Below are 19,183 nucleotides of genomic sequence, written 5' to 3' on the forward strand. Positions count from 1 at the left end.
GTGAACCTGGGAGGTGGAGCTTGCAGTGAGCCGAGATTGTGCCACTGCACTCCAGCCTGGGCGACAGAGCAAGACTCCATCTAAAAAAAAAAAAATTAATATAGTAAACAAAAACCCATTGAATTGTGCACTTTAGATGGGTGAATTGTATGGTATGTGAATTATATCTCAATAAAGCTGTTTCAGAAAGTTGTGGGGTTTTTTTTCTTTTGAGACAGGGTCTCGCTGTGTTGCCCAGGCTAGAGTGCAGTGGAGTGATCTTAGCTCACTGCAACCTCCACCTCCTGGGCTCAAGTGATTCTGGTGCCTCAGCCTATGTTTCAGAAAGTTTTAAATTTGGATTAAGTTCAATGTGTCACTTTTTCCTTTTATGAATTATGCTTTAGGTATCAAGAACTCTTTGTATAACATTAGAACCTTAAGATACTCTTCTGTTTTTTTCTGAAAGTTTTATAGTTTTTACATTTTACATTTAAGTTTGTAACTCATTTGGAGTTAATTTTTGTGTACGGGCTTTTAGGGTTTTGTGTTTTTGTCTATGGATGTCTAATTACTCTAACACCACCTGTTGAAAAGCACCACTGAATTGCCTTTGGTTTTTTAATTTTGTTTTGTTGGTTTGTTGGTTTGTTTGTTTGTTTTTGAGATGGAGTCTCATCTGTCACCCTGGATGGAGTGCAGTGGTGAGATCTCGGCTCACTACAACCTCTGCCTCCCAGGTTCAAGCAATTCTCCTGTCTCAGCCTCCCAAGCAGCTGGGACCACAGACAGGCACCACCATGCCCGGCTAATTTTTTTTTTTTTTTTTTTGAGACAGAGTTTCGCTCTTGTTGCCCAGGCTGGAGTGCAATGGCGCAATCTCGGCTCACTGCAGCCTGCGCCTCCTGGGTTCAAGTGATTCTCCCGCCTCAGCCTGCTAAGTAGCTGGGATTACAGGCATGTGCCACCATGCCCGGCTAATTTTGTATATTTAGTAGAGACAGGGTTTCTCCCTGTTGGTCAGGCTGGTCTCCGACTCCTGACCTCACGTGATCTGCCTGCCTTGGCCTCCCAAAGTGCTGGGATTGCAGGCGTGAGCCACTGCACCCGGCCATTTTTTTGTATTTTATTTTTATTTTTTGGAGACGGAGTCTCGCTCTGTCACCCAGGCTGGAGTGCAGTGGCACGATCTCGGCTCACTGCAACCTCCGCCTCCCAAGTTCAAGCGATTCTTCTGCCTCAGCCTCCCAAGTAGCTCCCAAGTAGGCACCCACCACTACACCTAGCTAATTTTTTGTATTTTTAGTAGAGACAGGGTTTCACTATGTTGGCCAGGCTGGTCTCGAACTCCTGACTTCAGGCGATCCACCCGGCTCAGCCTCCCAAAGTGCTGGGATTCCAGGCATGAGCCACTGCACCTGGCTGCTTTTGCAACTTTGTAAGAAATCAGTTGGAAATATATATATGGGTCTGCTTCTAGGCTCTCTATTCTGTTTCAGTGATTTATTCTTCTGCCAATAGAGTCTTGATTACTCTAGCTATATAATAAGTTTTTAATCTAGTGATGATTCTTTTTATTTTATTCTTCTTTTTCAAAATTGTTTTAGCTATTCTAGTTTCCTCTCCTTTTCATATAAATTTTAGGATAATCTTGTCTATATTTACAAAGAAATCTCGCTGGGGCTGGGTGCAGTGGTTCACGCCTGTAATCCCAGCACTTGGAGAGGCTGAGGTGGGCTGATCCCTTGATGCCAGGAGTTCGATAGCAGCCTGGGCAACATGGCAAAACCCTGTCTCTACTAAAAATACAAAAATTAGCTGGGCGTGGTGGTATACGCCTGTAATCCCAGTTACTTGGAAGGCTGAGGCAGGAGAATTGCTTGAACCCGGGAGGCGGAGGTTGCAGTGAGCCGACATCACACCACTGCACTCCAGCCTGGGCAACAGAGCAATACTCTGTCTAAAAAACAAAAACAAGGCTTGTCGCGATGGCTCATGCCTGTAATCCCAGCACTTTGGGAGGCTGAGGTAGGCGGATCACAAGGTCAGGAGTTCGAGACCAGCCTGACCAACATGCTGAAACCCCGTCTCTACTAAAAATACAAAAATTAGCCACATGTAGTGGCGGGTGCCTGTAATCGCAGCTACTCAGGAGGCTGAGGCAGGAGAACTGCCTGAACCCGGGAGGCGGAGGTTGTAGTGAGCTGAGATTGCGCCACTGTACTCCAGCCTGGGTGACAGAGGGAGACTCCATCTAAAAATAAATAAATACATACATAAATTTAAAAAATAAACAAACAAACACAAAACCCACAAAGAAACCTTGCTGGGATTTTAATAGACATTTTATTAAACTTGTATAACAATTTGGGGGAGAATTAATATCTTTACTATAGTGAGTCTTCTGATCCATGAACGTAGTATGTCTCTCCATTTATACAGACCTTTGATTTCTTTTATTAGTGTTGTGTACTTTTCAGCATAGAAGTCCTATACATATTTTGTTAGATTTACACTTACATATTTCCTTTTTCTTGTTTTGAGAGACTGTAAGTCATATTATATTTTTATTTCTTTTCTTTTCTTTTTTTTTGGAGACAGTTTAGCCAGGCTACAGTGCAGTGGGGCAATCTCAGCTCACTGCAACCTCCACCTCCTGGGTTCTAGAAATTCTTGTGCCTCCCAAGTAGCTGGGACTACAGGCATGTGCCACCACACCTGGCTAATTTTTGCATTTTTAGTAGAGATGGAGTTTTGCCATGTTGGCCAGGCTAGTCTTGAACTCCTGACCTCAGGTGATCTGCCCACCTTGGCCTCCCAAAATGTTGGGATTACAGGAGTGAGCCACCACGCCCAGCCACCACGCCCGGCCAATGTTTGTATTTTTAGTAGAGATGAGGTTTCACTATATTGGTCAGGCTGGTCTCAAACTCCTGACCTCAAGCGATCTGCCCGCCTCGGCCTCCCAAAGTGCTGGGATTACATGTGTGCGACACCATGCCTGGCACATATTATATTTTTCATTTCAGTGTCCACCTGTTCATTGTTAGTGTATAGAAATGTAATTGATATTTCCAATCTATGTCTTGTACACTGAGACCTTGCTGAACTCATTAGTTCCAGGAGTTTTTTGGTAGATTCCTTCATATTTTCTCTGTAGACAATCATGTCATCTCCAAATAGTGAGTTTTATTTCTTCCTTTCCAATCTGCATGCCTTTTATTTTCTTCTCTTGCCCTCTTGCACTGGCTAGATCTTCCAGCACTTTGTTGAATAAGAATAATATGAATGGAAATCCCTTACATTTTATTTTCCAGTTGTCACTAATGGTACACAAAATTTACAGCTGAAAAAATGCAACTGATTTTTGTATATTGAACTTGTATCCTAGACAGAGCTAAATTCATTTATTAGTTGTAGTAGTTAGTTTTTTGGGTTTTTATTTTTTTTTTTGAGATGGAGTCTCACTCTATCACCCAGGCTGGAATGCAGTGGCGTGATCCCAGCTCACTGCAACCTCCGCCTCTGTGGTTCAAGCGATTCTCCTGCCTCAGCCTCCTGAGTAGCTGGGACTACAGGTGCGTGCCACCACCCCCAGCTAATTTTTGTATTTTTAGTAAAGACAGCATTTCACCATGTTCGCCAGGATGCTTTCAAGCTCTTGACCTCGTGATCTGCCCGCCTTGGCCTCCCAAAGTGCAGGGATTACAGGCGTGAGCCATTGTACCCGGCCTAGTTTTTAAAAAATATATATCCTTTCCATCAGATAAAGAAATTCTATTTTATTGTTTTTAATTTCAGTTAATATATTTTAAATTTATTTTTATTTTTTATTTTTATTTTTGTAGATAGAGATGGGGTCTTATGGGGTCTTGCTCTGTTGACCAGGCTGGTCTTGATCTCCTGGTCTCAAGTGATCCTCCTGTCTTGGCCTTCCAAAGTGCTGGAATTACAGGCATGAGCCACCATGCCCATATATATACATATGGGCATATATATATATATATATATATATACACACACACACACATATGGGCATATATATATATATATACACACACACATATGGGCATATATATATATATATATATATATATATATATATATAATTTCGTATCCACTGGAAGTTTTATTTCTTTAGGGTTCTATCCCAATCAGTCACTTAAAAACCAAGTAACACAGACCTGAGGGGTGAGAGGTGGGGACTGCACCTCCCTCCTACTCATTGTGGACAGCAGAGGAGAAGAGAGAGGAGCAGGAGAGGTGGCTGACGCCAGGCAGCAGCAGCAGTGATGGGGCCACGACGTCACAGTGCAAGCTCCATCCTCCCCCAGACCCTAGCTGGAGCTCCTGTGGGTTGGGGTGGGCAGTGGGGAGAACCCACCCCAGGCCCTCCCCATCCCTTCCCCAGACAGTCTCCTTGTGGGCTCAACCAATGTCTTCTGGCAGGAGCCTGAGGCACACGGAGAGGAGGAAGTGGAAGAGGAGGACGGGAGAGGCACGGTGGTGGCAGGAATGAAGGCAGAGGTGGGAGGCTGGCCAGGGCCACTCCACCCCACGCCCACCCCGGAGAGGGCCGAGGAAGCCACCATCACGCAGCGTGTCACGGGGACCAGGCGGGGTTTAAGGCTGAGGGCTCGGGGCGGGCAGGGCCTCCGGCCTCAGTCAAAGCCGTGCCAGTGGCTGTGCTGCGAGTCGTATTCCAGCGCGGCGCCCGAGCCCTTGACACCGTCCCGCAGGTGGGCACGCCGTGGTGTCGGCCCCTGGCGCCAGCCTGCACTGCCACGCTCACACAGGCGCCTGCGCCACCTTCTCAGGCTGGCAGCATCGCGGCTTTGAGGACACCCTCTTTGTGCGCTGAGTACTTGCACTTGACACTGTAACCTTCAGGGACAGGAACAACGCTGAGGAGCTTGACATGCAGAGGCTGGGAACAGGTGCCTCACGGACGTGCTTGCTCACTGGGCGGGGGCAGAGTGAAGGTAATCTCATACCTGCGCAGGATCTTCAGGAAGCCAACCTTGACCAGAAAGCTGCTGTCGCTGTCCTGGGTGGCCATGACCACCGAGTCATGAAGCCTCTCATCAAAGCAGACGTGTCTCTGGGAGTATTACAGGTCGAGAAAATTTGGGTCGTGACCAACTCAGTATACCACTGGAGGCTATATGAGTAAACAGAAAACTGTTCTCATGAAAGCAGGATGTTGGAAAACTGACGGCTGCATCTGCCCACAGAGGGAGTGCTGAGAGCAGTCACGCCCCAAGCGCGGTGTTCCTTGTGATTACCTATAGGAACATCTGAAGCCTGTTGTACAAAGAAAGCAATTATGTGTACCTGTGATAAATCAAGCAACTGACCAACCGTTACCTCTCCCTCCCTGCTGTTTCTACCTAATAAATATGAAGGGCTATGGAAGCTCAGGGCTGCCCTTGTTCACTAGAAGCAAGGAGCCCCCTGACCCCTTCTTTCAAAACAGATCTTTTTGTCTTGGTCTTCATTTCTGCATTCATCCCCCTTCGTTCACACCTGTAGCAACCGACAGCGACATGGGAGCCCTCTGTATCGTGGCCTGCCGCAAAGCAGATACTCCTCCAGACTCTGGGCTTGTTGCCGTTGTTGGCTGCAGCCATGGATGCCCTCCCTGCCACACAGCTCCTGCTGGACACCGCCACTCACGCTCAGCAGCCTCCCGTGTTCCAGGGGCACCAGCAGGAGCCTTGCAGTGTGCATCCGGGGCCGGGCAGGGCAGGCATGACCCAGGCTCGGCTGCGGGAGCTCAATGCCAAGCACAAGGAAGAATCGGCCTATATTTTTAATTTTTATTTTTTTTGAGATGGAGTCTTGCACTGTTGCCCAGGCTGGAGTGCAGTGGCACGAGCTTGGCTCACTACAAGCTCTGCCTCCCGGGTTCACACCATTCTCCTGCCTCAGCCTCCCTAGTAGCTGGGACTACAGGCACCCGCCACCAAGCCCGGCTAATTTTTTTGTATTTTTAGTAGAGATGGGTTTTCACCGTGTTAGCCAGGATGGTCTCGATCTCCTGACCTTGTGATCCGCCCACCTCAGCCTCCCAAAGTGCTGGGATTACAGGTGTGAGCCACCGTGCCCGGCCATTTTTTGTATTTTTAGTAGAGACGGGGTTTCACTGTGTTAGCCAGGATGGTCTAAATCTCCTGACCTCGTGATCTGCCCACCTCGGCCTCCTAAAGTGTTGGGATTATGGGCGTGAGCCACTGCGCCCAGCCGTAATTTTTTTTTTTTTTTTTAGATGGAGTCTCGCTCTTGTCGCTCAGGCTGGAGCGCTGTGGTGTGATCTCAGCTCACTGCAACCTCTACCTCCCGGGCTCCAGTGATCCTCCCACTCAGCTTCCCAAGTAGCTGGGACTATAGGCACACGCCACCCTGTCTGGCTAATTTTTGTATTTTTTGTTAGAGAAGGGGTTTCGTCATGTTGCCCAGGCTGGTCTCAAACTTCTGAGCTCGAGAGATCTGCCCACTTCAGCCTCCCAAGTGCTGGGATCACAGGTGTGAGCCACTGGGCCCAGCCTCGAATGGGTTTAATTTTTTTTTTTTTTTTGAGATGGAGTCTTGCTCTGTTGCCCAGGCAGGAGTGCAATGGCGAGATCTCAGCTCACTGCAACCTCTGCCTCCTGGGTTCAAGCGATTCTCCTGCCTCAGCCTCCTGAGTAGCTGGGATTACAGACATGCACCACCACACCCGGCTAATTTTTGTATTTTTAGTAGAGATGGGGTTTCATCATGTTGGCCAGGATAGTCTCGAGCTCTTGACCTTGTGATCCGCCCACCTCCGCCTCCCAAAGTGCTGGGATTACAGGCATGAGCCACCGCGCCCAGCCTTTTTTTTCTTATGTTAAATAAACAACAAAGAACTGTGAAATAAAATATATAACAATACAAGGAAAAACATGAGAAACAGTTTTATTGGAAATATTCTAACACATTTTCTGAACAAATAATCAAAAAATAAATAAGGACATAGAAAATATGAACATATAAATTTCTTACCCTGAAAACAAACAGTACACCTTCTTTTCAAGTTTCACAGACAGTGGACAAAATTAAATAATTATTAAGCTACAAAGAATATTTTGGTAAATTTTGAAAAGTAGAAATTCTAGAAACCATTCTCAGATCAAAATGCAATACAACTAACAATAATGTAAAACATACCACTTAGAAATTTTGAAACGTAAGTAGCACCTCAAATTATCCTTAGGACAAGATGTAAATCAAGAATTAAAAAAATTAAAAAACAGATGATTTAGAAAATAATTTAAAAAGTAGGATTAACAGCCAAAGCTATATGCAGAGGTAAAAACAGCATTAAATGCTTTTAGTGTCAAAAATAGAAAAAAAATGAAACGAATTAAGCATGCTTGCAAGTTGGGATTTTGGAAAGTAGTATAAAAACAGTTCCTCCAAAAATGGGAGAAATGGAATATTTGAAATAGAAAACAGAAAAAGTAAACACTCAGAGGCCTGAGAGGTGGTGGGATGAGTTTTCTGCCTGTGGACAGAGACACGCTTGGAGGCATCCCCGCAGGCTTGGTCCCCTGGCGTGTGTCATCAGGCCTGTCCCCTCTCACTCCTCGAGCTCCGCCTGGTGTCCTCTCCTGTTCCCAGGGCTGAAGCTCCTGTGTCTGTGTCATCACCGCATCTTGAACATCCTGTGCCTTGATTGTGGCACTCTACAGGTTTCTCTACAACTAATTCTTTTCACTTATGACTCACTTACTAGTAGACTTGACAGGACAGGAACCATGTCCTGATACTCGTTGGATCCACAGGGCCTGGTAGGCATTGAGTTCTTAATAGACATTATGAGTGGAAGAAAATGAGCAGATGGACTCAAGCACTGATTCCTGAGTTGCATCTGGCCCCATTGCCCAGCCACAGGCTGGAAGCCCATGTCCTGAGGCCTGGAATGAATTAGTCCAACAATAAGAGGACTAACTATGCAGGATCCACCTAATGGATTGTTATGCAACCTATAATGGCTGTGTTGACAATGTCAATAAAATATGAGGAAGTGGGGCTTTGATTGTTTTTCTTTTTCCTTTTTTTTTTTTGAGATGAAGTCTCGCTCTGTCGTCCAGGCTGGAGTGCACTGGCGCTACCTCAGCTCACTGCAAACTCCGCCTCCCGAGTTCAAGTGATTCTCCTGCCTCAGCCTCCGGAGTAGCTGGGATTACAGGCACCTGCCACCACACCCGGCTAATTTTTGTAGTTTTAGTAAAAACAGGGTTTCACCATATTGGCCAGGCTGGTCTCGAGTTTCTGACCTCATGATCCACCCACCTCGGCCTCCCAAAGTGCTGGGATTACAGGCATGAGCCACTGCACCCGGCCTTTTTTTCTTTTTTTTTTTTACTTTTTTTTGAGATGGAGTCTTGCTCTGTCTGCCAGGCTGGAGTGCAGTGGCATGATCTCGGCTCACCGCAACCTCCACCTCCTGAGTTTAAGCGATTCTCCTGCTTGGGCCTCCCAAGTAGCTGGGATTACAGGCGCCCGCCACCATGCCTGGCTAATTTTGTATTTTTAGACCATGTTGGCCAGACTAGTCTGATTTTTTCTTGTATTTCCTCTTTTTACTGAATAATCAAGGATTTCTTGTGTGAAATGGAAAATAGTCTTCTCCTCAAGTCCCAGTTCAAATGCCATCTTCTCTGAGGACCGACCCTGATTTCTCCAACCAGAAACACTCTGGCCTTTCCTGGGCTCCCAGAGCACCTGCCCCTCCCTCTGGTCTCTTACAGTTTCTGCCTTTGGTTATCTGTGTCCTGCCAAGGGGCTGTCAGCACCCCATAGGCAGGACTGCATACTTCCTGGATGCCTGCACCCCAGGATGTTCATTCTGACTTGAACCCACCCTCTATGGGCTGTGCGGGGTGGGAGGGGACAATATACAGGTTTGAATGAGCACTGGCCGGAATGACAGAGACCACAGTGAACTCAAAGCATGCCAGGGCAGAGGATTATGGTCCCCAAACAGACTCCAGCAAGCCTTGGGGACCAGCCTGTGCACACTCACACCTGCTGTGTTATATCTGGCTGGGAAAAGGTCCCGGGAGCAGGTTGTATAGCTCTAGCTACAATGAGGCAGGGAGACATGGGTTTGCTGTCACATCACCAGGGGCTGGTAAAGGAGCAGGTTGTATAGCTCTAGCCACAATGAGGCAGAGAGACATGGGTTTGCTATCACATCACCGGGGGCTGGTGAGTGCAGTTGAGACAGGTGTTTTAATCATCATTTTTGCACCCAGATGAACAAGGAGAGGGCATTCAGGCATGGCGACCTGCCTGAGCCACCTCCAGGGGCAAGAGATGAGCAGATTTACTTTAGAAAGGACGACAGCATCGGCCACTGCCACAGCCCCCCCAGATCATCTGTACTGGCTATCAGAACAGTCCTGCTGAAATGCCAATCACACCTGTCATTCACTGCTCTGCCCAGGACTCTTCATTGGGCTCCCCAGCGCTAAGCATTTGGCCTGACACTCCAGGCGCCATGTGCCCTGGTCCCCACCTACCTCTCCACTGCAAATTCTGGCCATACACCCCTGCACCCCCAAACAGTGCACTCCCATCTCAGTCCACATTCTCCCCTTACAACATTTCATCCAAGACCTGGATTCGTGGCCTTAAGTTTACTTCTGGTCTGGACTTCTGGGTCAGCTCCAGAGTCTAGTTGTCTCACTGACCCCTTCACTTGGGTGCCAGAGAACACTGGATATTCCAGACCCCTCAAACTCAACGAATCTAACACCTCCCCCCCCCACCACCCAACCCCTTACTCTGCTTGTCTTCCCTGTATTAAGTCAACATCACCATTGCCCCGGATGCTCCGGTGGCTCTCAACTCTGCCCTTTCTGACTGTGCGTTCAATCCACCACTAAATCCTGCTGATTCTACCTCCAATGTTTTTATTTTATTTTAGAGACAGGGTCTCACTCTGTTACTGAGGCTGGAGTGCAGTGGCACAATCATGGCTCACTGGAGCCTCAAACTCCTGGGCTCAAGTGATCCTCCCACCTCAGCCTTCCGAATAGCTAGGACTATAGGTGCACAGCACCATGCCTGGCTAATTCTTACTTTTTTTTTTTTTTTTGAGACGGAGTCTCGCTCTGTCACCCAGGCTGGAGTGTAGTGGCTCGATCTCGGCTCACTGCAAGCTCCACCTCCCGGGTTCACGCCATTCTCCTGCCTCAGCCTCTCCGAGTAGCTGGGACTACAGGCGCCCGCCACCACGCCGGGCTAATTTTTTGTATTTTTAGTAGAGACGGGGTTTCACCGTGGTCTCGAACTCCTGACCTCGTGATCCGCCTGCCTTGGCCTCCCAAAGTGCTGGGATTACAAGTGTGAGCCACCGCGCCCAGCTGATTCTTACTTTTTTTTTTTAAGAGACAGGGTGTTGCTATGTTGCCCAGGCAGGTCTCAAACTCCTGGCCTCAAGCGATCCTCCTGCCTTGGCCTCCCAAAGTGTTGGGATTACAGACGTGAGCCACAGCACTTGGCTTCCAATGTTTCTCTTACCTCCATCCATTCCCTCCCCATGTATGTCACAACCCTAATCTAAGCCACATCTCCCACCTGGACTACACGAGGGTCTCCCTGCTTCCTCATGTGTGCCCCTATAAGTGCATTCTCATACAGTAGTCACGGTGATCTTATCCGTAAACTGAATCATGCCACTACACTGAAGCTGGGATGAAATCCAGGCTTGTAGTTTTAAGGAGCTTCCAGCGGCCAAATCTGGGACAATCTGAGCACCAAAATAATTAAGATTAATAACTAATTATAAAATTTATTGGAAAATAATAGAAATCCAAGAGTCCCTACGAATAGTGAATCTAAAATAAGTGGACAGAAGAATGCCAAGTGTTGACTAATAAATGTGGAGGGAGTCCTGGGGTTGAGTTACTATTCTGTAACCATCGTGATTCTTAGGCAAGAATCATCAATAGGTGTTAAATCTCATCTATTTAACTTTTGATGTGGAATAGGATGTAGTCACGGTTATAAAATACCTCCTCATAGATTACTTGTTACAAGGGAAAAATAGTAACTCTAGATTGGAGAAATCAAATAACCTTGACTTGGTGATCAAAATTAAAATCACCAAGGAGGGGCTGGGTGTGGTGGCTCACGCCTGTAATCCCAGCACTTTGGGAGGCCGAGGCAGGCGGATCACCTGAGGGCAGGAGTTCAAGACTAGCCTGGCCAACATGGCGAAACCCAGTCTCTACTAAAAAATACAAAAATTAGCTGGGCGTGGTGGTGGGTACCTGTAATCCCAGCTACTAGGGAGGCTGAAGCAGGGAGAATTGCTTGAACCCAGGAGGCGGAGGTTGCAGTGAGCTGAGATCACACCACTGCACTCCAGCCTGGGCAACAGAGCAAGACTCTGTTATAAAAAAAATCACCACGGAGGAACAGACAGACATGTGTGGCTTTAGCTGTTACACTGAGAAGGACACAGTATCACTTACACAGTCTTCCAGCCAGGAATGCATAATCCATATATTATAATGAAGAAACAAGTAGACAAACCTCAAGTGAAGAATGTTCTATTAAGATAAAGGGGAAGATTGAATTCTTCAATAATATCAACACCATGCAGACAAAGAAAGGCTAACCATTCCTGATTAAGGGATACTAGAGAGAAACAACAACCGAATGCAATACATCATTCTTAGACTTGATCCTGTGCTAGAGGAGAAATGGCATCTAAAGGGTGTTACTGAGACAAGTGACAAAGTAAATTTGATACCACATTGGATCAGTGTGAAATTTAATGCAGTGGATAACTGTACTGTGGGAGGAAACACACTATTTAGGGGTAGAGGAACATGAGGTCTGCAACTTATTCTCAACTAGATTGGAATCAAAGTCATCTGTATATACCTTAAATAGAGAGATGGCCAGTGACAGAGAAATGGGGTAAAATGTGAACACCAGGTGAATCTGGGACAAAGGCTATGCAGATGTCCATTGTACTATTCTTGAGACTTTTCTGTAACTTTGAAATTATTTCCAAATAAAAAGTTAAACCAGGAAGGGCATGGTGGCTCATGCCTGTAATCCCTTTGGGGATTTGTAAGCACTTTGGGAAGCAGAGGAGGGTGGATCACTTGAGGTCAAGAGTTCGAGACCAGTCTGGCCAATATGGTGACACTCTCTCTCTACTAAAAATACAAAAATCAGCCAGGTGTAGTGGCGGGCACCTGTAATCCAGCTACTTGAGAGCCTAAGGTGGGAGAATAGCTTGAACCTCGGAGGTAGAGGTTGCAATGAGCCAAGATCACACCACTGCACTCCAGCCTGGGGACAGAGTGAGTCTGTGTCTCAAATTTAAGAAAAAAAAAAAAAAGCTAACCTAAAGCCTCCAGGCTCCTTACTGTGGCCCACGAGGCTCTGTCATCACCCCCGCCCAGGCCACCTGGCTTTATCTCAGCCCAAGCCCCTGCATGCTCAGCTCCCACTATAAGGATTGCCTTTCAGTTTCCCCACCATACCAAGCTCTTTCCCACCCTTGGGTCTTTTGTTCCTACTCTTGCTTGTCTATGGGATTCTCCTCCCCAATTCAGATCTCAGGGAGACAGTAATTGTCACTTTCTCACAATGACCTTCTTTGACCATCTTAATCTAATTTAGATCTACAATATGCTTTCATGGCACCAAGAACTTTTCCTTCATGACACTTATCACAGTTTATAAGAGTGTATTTTGGGGGATTGCATGACGTCTGTCTTCTCCAACAGCCTGGATGCTCCCTGAAGCCAGGAATCCTGTTTGTTCTACTCATGAATGCATCTTTCCACCCCAGCGGCTGGACCTGGCATGCAGCTGGGCATTCCATAGCCAGCTGACTGATTAAATGGTGAATTCCACTCTCTAAATTCACCCCCAGACTGTTGGTAGCGCTCAGAGAACACACTCTGTGGTCTATCTCTAGCCCTGAGAACTCATTCAAGAGGCTTCGTCTTTGAAGCCTTTCTAAATTCCCCACCACTATGCCACAATTTGGAACTAAGAGGCCATGGCAGGGAGGAGGTGGCACTTTGGAAGCAAGCCGTGTTAGGGGAGACATCACGAATGAGACCCAGAGAGGGGATGTCAAGGAGGCAGCTGGCTGCTCAGGCTGGCGCTCAGAGGGGCAGTCTGGGTTAGACTACTGAGAAAGGACCAACAGCTGGAGCTGCGCACATAAAGGAGATCTTTCACAGACCCGTGCAGAAGAAAGAGTCTAAGGACAGGGCCCAAACGAGGCTGACTTAGGGCTAAGCAAGAAAAACAGCCCTGGAAGCAAAGAAGCAGTGTCCAGAGAAGTAGCAATGATATTCAGAGACAGAAAAAGTTGTTACCAAAGGCAAGAAAGGAGGACATTTAGGCACTGAAACCATTTGGATTTTCTTCTTCCTTGTTCAAGATCAGCAGTCTGGCCCCTGGTGGTTGAGGCAGGCTGGTGAGGTTAAGAGCTTGGACTGTAAACTAGCCAGGCGCGGTGGCACAAGTCCATAGTCCGAGCTACTCGGGAGGCTGAGGCACGAGAATCACTTGAACCTGGGAGGAGGAGGTTGCAGTGAGCCAAGATTGTGCCACTGCACTCCAGCCTGGGTGATAGAGTGAGACTCCGGCTCAAAAAAAAAAAAAAAAAAAGAGCTTGGACTGTGTCTGAATCCTGACTTCATGATATATTAATATCAGTTGTGTGACCTTGGACAATGGACTTGACTTTCTGAGACTTCAAGCCCTCATCTGTACATTGTTGAGGGGCTGCTGTCAGAATGACATGCGATCCTCTCTGGAAGGCCCTTTGAGCCATGTTTGGTCTACGGTCTAGGCAATGAATGACATCGTGGTGCATGCACAGTGCGAGAGGGTGCACTGGTTGCAGCTCACAGGAATGTGTCCTAAGTTCAGCCTTTCACCAATAGCAGTTTCAGACAAAAGTCAGAGCCCTCCAACCACCTTCTATTACATGTCCCCTTCCTCTGATGCGGCCCCTAATTAAAAACAAAAACAAAAACAAAAACATATAGTGGGCAGGTTCCATTTAACATGATCCTTCCTCTAAAGCCTCTTTCTGAAAAATCAGTTTTCTCCCTGTCCCCAAGGGTGCCCCAAGTCATACCATGCCAGAGTTTGCCCTCATGACTACAATTAACCCTTAGCTGAGAGCATTTTGCACTGTTTTCCTGCTACCCATGGTGACACTCGCCTCAACACAGCTACCTTCTGTGGACATAGGTAAGTATTCTCAGGCCCCTTATTTGGGGATACCATTAACGTCTGCCCATAGCTTCCAACCATCCCATCTCTGAAGGCAAGAGAAGTGTGTCGCTACCATTTCACAGCTGAGAAAGCACTTCCCCAACACAGCCTCCCTTTCATCCTCACGACTGCCCGGTGAGGTAGATACAGCAGGTAACAGCTACAGTGGTTTGCATTTATCAAGCACTTACAATGTACCATGTTCTATGTTAAGCATTTTCATATGTGATCCCATTTAAACTCATGAAAACTATGAAGATGATGTCTGCCACAATCATCAATCAGTGCCACCACTTTACAGAAGAGAAAAATGGAGTGGTTCGTAACTTGCCTCAAATCAAAGAGGTGGTAAGTAACGGAGCCAGGATTCAAACCTCAGACTGACTCCAGAGCCACACTCTTAACCCTCCTACAATATTGCCTCAAAAAGCAAGCATTGACTCCCCACACATTATTCTATCCATTAAATTGAAGCTCAGAGAGGTAAAGTGACTTGCCCAAGACCTCGCCACCAGGAACTGGCAGAGCTAGGATCCATACTTGGATTCTCTGGCTCTGAGGCCCCTGAAACCAAAAAGGCAAGATTCAATGTTCTAGGTAAAATTCCAGCAGCAGACTTGACTTGCCGATGCTGCTCAGTCCAGAGTAGTGTTTCTTTTTCTTTCTTTTTCCTTTTCTTTTGAGACAAATCTCCCTCTGTCACACAGGCTGAAGTGCAGTGGTGGGATGTCAGTTTGCTGCAACCTCTGCCTCCTGGGTTCAAGCAATTCTCCTGCCTCAGCCTCCTGAGTAGGTAGGATTTCAGGCACGCACCACCATGCCTGGCTAATTTTTGTATTTTTAGGAAAGACGGGTTTCACCATGTTGTTCAGGATGGTCTCGAACTCCTGACCTCATGATCCTCCCGCCTCAGCCTCCCAAAGTGCTGGGATTACAGGCATGAGCCACCGCGCCCGGCCTTTCTTTTTCTTTTTTGAGATAGAATCTCACTCTGTCACCCAGGCTGGAGTGCACAATCTCTGCTCACTGCAACTTCCACCTCCTGGGTTTAAGCGATTCTCCTGCCTCAGCCTCCCAGGTAGCTTGGACTACAGGTGTACAGCACCATGCCCGGCTAATTTTTTTTTTTTTTTTTTTTTTTTTGTATTTTTAGTAGAGATGAGGTTTCACCATGTTGGCGAGACTGGTCTTGAACTCCTGACCTCAAATGATCCAACCGCCTTGGCCTCCCAAAGTGCTGGGATTATAGGCATGAGCCACTGTGCCCAGCCCCAAAGTAGTGTTTCTATGCAGGAAATCCCTCCTGGAATTTATCAGGAAATCTGTATGTTCTTCTGAATCCCAAAATCGATCAGTCAAGAAATTGGGAAAATGGGGAAAAGCATTATAATTCTCCTGTGAGAATTAATGCTTAACAATCAACATAGAGGCATTCCTGGCTTAAAGAAATCCACTGATGCCAAATTGAAAGCAAGAGAAGGCAACGTTGACACACAGAGTCTAAAGTTAAGGTACTGTAATCCCGGTGCTCTGGGAGGCTGAGGCGGTTGGATCATTTGAGGTCAGGAGTTCGAGACCAGCCTGGCCAACATGGCAAAACCGTGTCTCTACAAAAAATACAAAACTTAGCCGGGCATGGTGGCACATGCCTCTAATCCCAGCTACTCGGGCGGCTGAGGCACAAGAATTGCTTGAACCCGGGAGGTGGAGTCGAGATCGCACCACTGCACTTGAGCCTGGGAGCTGCAGCAAGACTGTTTCAAAAAATATATAAATAAAGTTAAGGTAGACATTTCCAGAATATGGGATAAGAGTACCTAGGAGATAAGTAGTCAAAATACTTATTGTAGCTGTTGACACACTAAAAGTATATTTGTGGCTGTACCTGTTGTTAAGAGCGAGTCATTCCCACAAATATTAATGTTGACGTGCACTGTTTTATACAAATCCTACAAATGATGTTCTAATAAATAACAAGTTTTGGAAACACATAAGTCCTTAAATTGGCAATTCTCTCCCTCTCTCTTTTTTTAAGAGACAGGGTCTTGCTCTGTTGCCCAGGCTGGAGTGCAGTGGTGCAATCATAGCTCACTATAGCCTCAAACTCTGGGCTCAAGTGATCCTCCTGCCTTGGCCTCCGAAAGTGCTGGAATTACAGGCATGTGCCACCACACTCAGCCTAAACTGGCAATTTCAACTCGTGATTCTGTGTAGTGTTGTTAATCTTGTCAAATATTTGAACATTTTGTTATTTAAATAATACTACCCAACAATGTTCATTGGCATCTTCCAGTTACTGAATATTTGCTACGGCCTACAGTTCTTTGTAACTACTACTAAATGTGTATTTCTTATTTATCAAAAAATACAGAAAGTGGCCGGGCATGGTGGCTCACGCCTGTAATCCCCGCACTTTGGGAGGCTGAGGTGGGTGGATCACCTAAGGTCAGGAGTTTGAGACCAGCCTGGCCAACATGATGAAACCCTCTCTGTACTAAAAATACAAAAAATTAGCCGGGCATGGTGGCACGTGCCTGTAATCCCAGCTGCTAGGGAGGCTGAGGCAGGAGAATCACTTGGACCCGGAAGGCAGACGTTGCAGTGAGCCGAGATCACACCACTGCACTCCAGCCTGAGTGACAAGAGCAAACCTCTGTCTCAAAAAAACAAACAAACAAACAAACAAAAAACACAGAAAGTTATGAAAAATACAGAATAACATGCTTTCAGGAATTCCCCCAAATCCCATTTTTTCATTCCCAACTCCTGAAGATTAGTTTCCCTTTTGGGAACTTGGAAATCTTAGCCCAGAGGAACTGGATGAACTTCCCAGACAACCCAGTGGGATGGCAAATGGAGAGAGGTCATCCTTGTTGGCCTCCAGGAAGGCTCTACACAGGAGCTGGTCCTGGAATGGAGCTTCCTTCACCAACATCACCCTGGTGACGACTGAGAAAAGGTCATTCCAGAATTCCATGGGCTGAACCTAAAGCATTGGCTTGAAGCGTGAAATTTCTGTCATCTCAATCATTGGTACGAATGTTGACTTTCATCCCAGGGAGTATCTTACTCACTTCAGTGTAGAAAGCGTTTTCTGTAATTCACCAGAGAAAAATGAATGCTCTCCATAAATGGAGGCCCTGTTAACCCATGGCCTTAACCCCGCTGTGTCCCAGCACAAGAAGTGGTACTGCATTGCTGACTTTGGGCAGGTTCCTTAACCTCTCAGAGACTCAATTTCTCCATCTGCAAAATGCAGATAATGAGAATATCCATGCCACAGGGATGCAGTGAGAACTAAATTACATCAGTCACAATGCCTGGTACAGAGTAAACCCTTGATAAATGGGAGGCGTTATTATTTCCTAGTACAACAGACCCAACGGTGAAGTCAGGAAGTGAGAGCTTGGTGAAGGGCCTTGGAACCACCCAAAAGCCTCACTCGCGCTGCTTCTCGGGCTAGGATTTTCCAGGTAGGTTAGGCCACCAGCTCAGGGCTGCGCCAGAAGTCTCCACGCCTCCACACGAGGCGGGCGCCTGGGCTGAAAGGCCGCTTGTCCACATGGGTTCCCAGGTTGGCCTGCTAGGCTGACACCCCGGTGGAACCACTTGCCGTATGTCCTCGGGCCCTGGAGGTCTCCCAGCGCTGGCATACATAAGCCCTGGCGTGCGGGGCGGCTTCTGCGCTGGGGTCTCTGCGCGTGCAAGGGCCTCAACACATGCGTGGACGTCCAGGTGCCACGTGGGCATCTCGTGGTGCTGCAGAAGGCGGGAGGCCGGCGGGTCCCCTGCGCTTGTCCCCGCCACGGCCCTTGCCCGCTGTGGACCCGGAGGCTCAGTGCCGGCAGGACTCGGGACTCGGCGCCTCTCCCGGGATGGCAGGCGCCTCGCATGGCACACTCAGACCGCTGGGAGGGTGGCCGCATGGGTGCGTGAGGAGGTGGGCGAGGCAGCCCAGTGCACCCCTCCCCTAGGCCTCTAGCAAGGCGGCCTCAGGCACTGGATGTGGTCCGAGTTCTGCCCTGAGCCCTTCCCATGCATTCGGGCGCCAGTGGCGAGCCAGATGGGTGCTGTGGCCTTAGGTTCGGGCAGGTGTAGGGCCGCTTGCCCTCCGATGTTACCGCGGTGGGTGAGCTGGGAAGCTCTTTCCGCCCTCGGGGCACAGGTAGTGGCTGGATCTTGGGGCAGCCAAGGGAGGCTTTAGGGGTCTTGGCTTGCTTGGGGAGCCCACTCACCTCCCCTTACCCTGGGGGATTGTTCTGGGTGCCCTCGGGGCCTTGCTGCCTCCCCCGGGAGCTCTGGTGTCCGGCACCGCCATGGAACTGGGCCGGACATTTGTCCGGAGGCCCCTCCTGGGCAGGAGCCTCCTGAGGGGCTCTGTCTTCAGCCCCTTCTCGTGGAGGGCTCTCCTCGTCATTCTCACTCCCGAATCCTGTACGGAGAAAAGAAGAATCTGGGTAGTGTTTCCTCTTCTCCCCACCTCACTGACTTTCCACCAACTTGTCCCATTTATGACTTCCAAATGGCGCAAGTGGTGGAAAGTCTTTTGCAAGCGATTAAGCTGGGTATTTTTGAGAGCAGGCAGAGGGTGAGGCAGGGCCTTGTAGGAAACCTGTAGGACCTCAGTTTCTGAAATTAGACAGTGCTGGGTTTGAATCCCAATTCCAGCCATTACTTGTAGTGTAATCTTGGGCAAGCTACATAACTTCCTGTTAAGCTCTAAGACGGAGATAACGTAAAGGCAGCCTCAAATGATTCTGTCAGTGTGGTTGGTGCATCCACAGGCCATCAGGGATATGTTCAATTGGAAAGATCAATATAAACCTTTACCTTTAAGAAAACTTTTGGCCGGGCTCGGTGGCTCACGCCTGTAATCCCAGCACTTTGGGAGGCTGAGGTGGGTGGATCA

At 47.8% G+C, this 19,183-nt stretch overlaps 1 protein-coding gene across 1 annotated transcript in view; it reads right to left on the bottom strand.

Annotated features, from left to right (window-relative positions):
* Positions 1-6,902: 6,902 nt before the first annotated feature.
* BCL7C (BAF chromatin remodeling complex subunit BCL7C) overlaps positions 6,903-19,183 on the bottom strand; it is a 70,889-nt gene continuing 58,608 nt past the window's right edge. The window contains exon 6 of the mRNA XM_016929717.4: positions 6,903-18,706. Coding sequence (XP_016785206.1) covers positions 18,506-18,706 — 201 coding nt within the window. The 3' untranslated portion in view covers positions 6,903-18,505. The remainder of the gene's footprint in view (positions 18,707-19,183) is intronic.

The sequence above is a fragment of the Pan troglodytes genome, chromosome 18, assembly GCF_028858775.2.
Source record: "Pan troglodytes isolate AG18354 chromosome 18, NHGRI_mPanTro3-v2.0_pri, whole genome shotgun sequence".
NCBI classification, from domain to species: Eukaryota; Metazoa; Chordata; class Mammalia; order Primates; family Hominidae; genus Pan; species Pan troglodytes.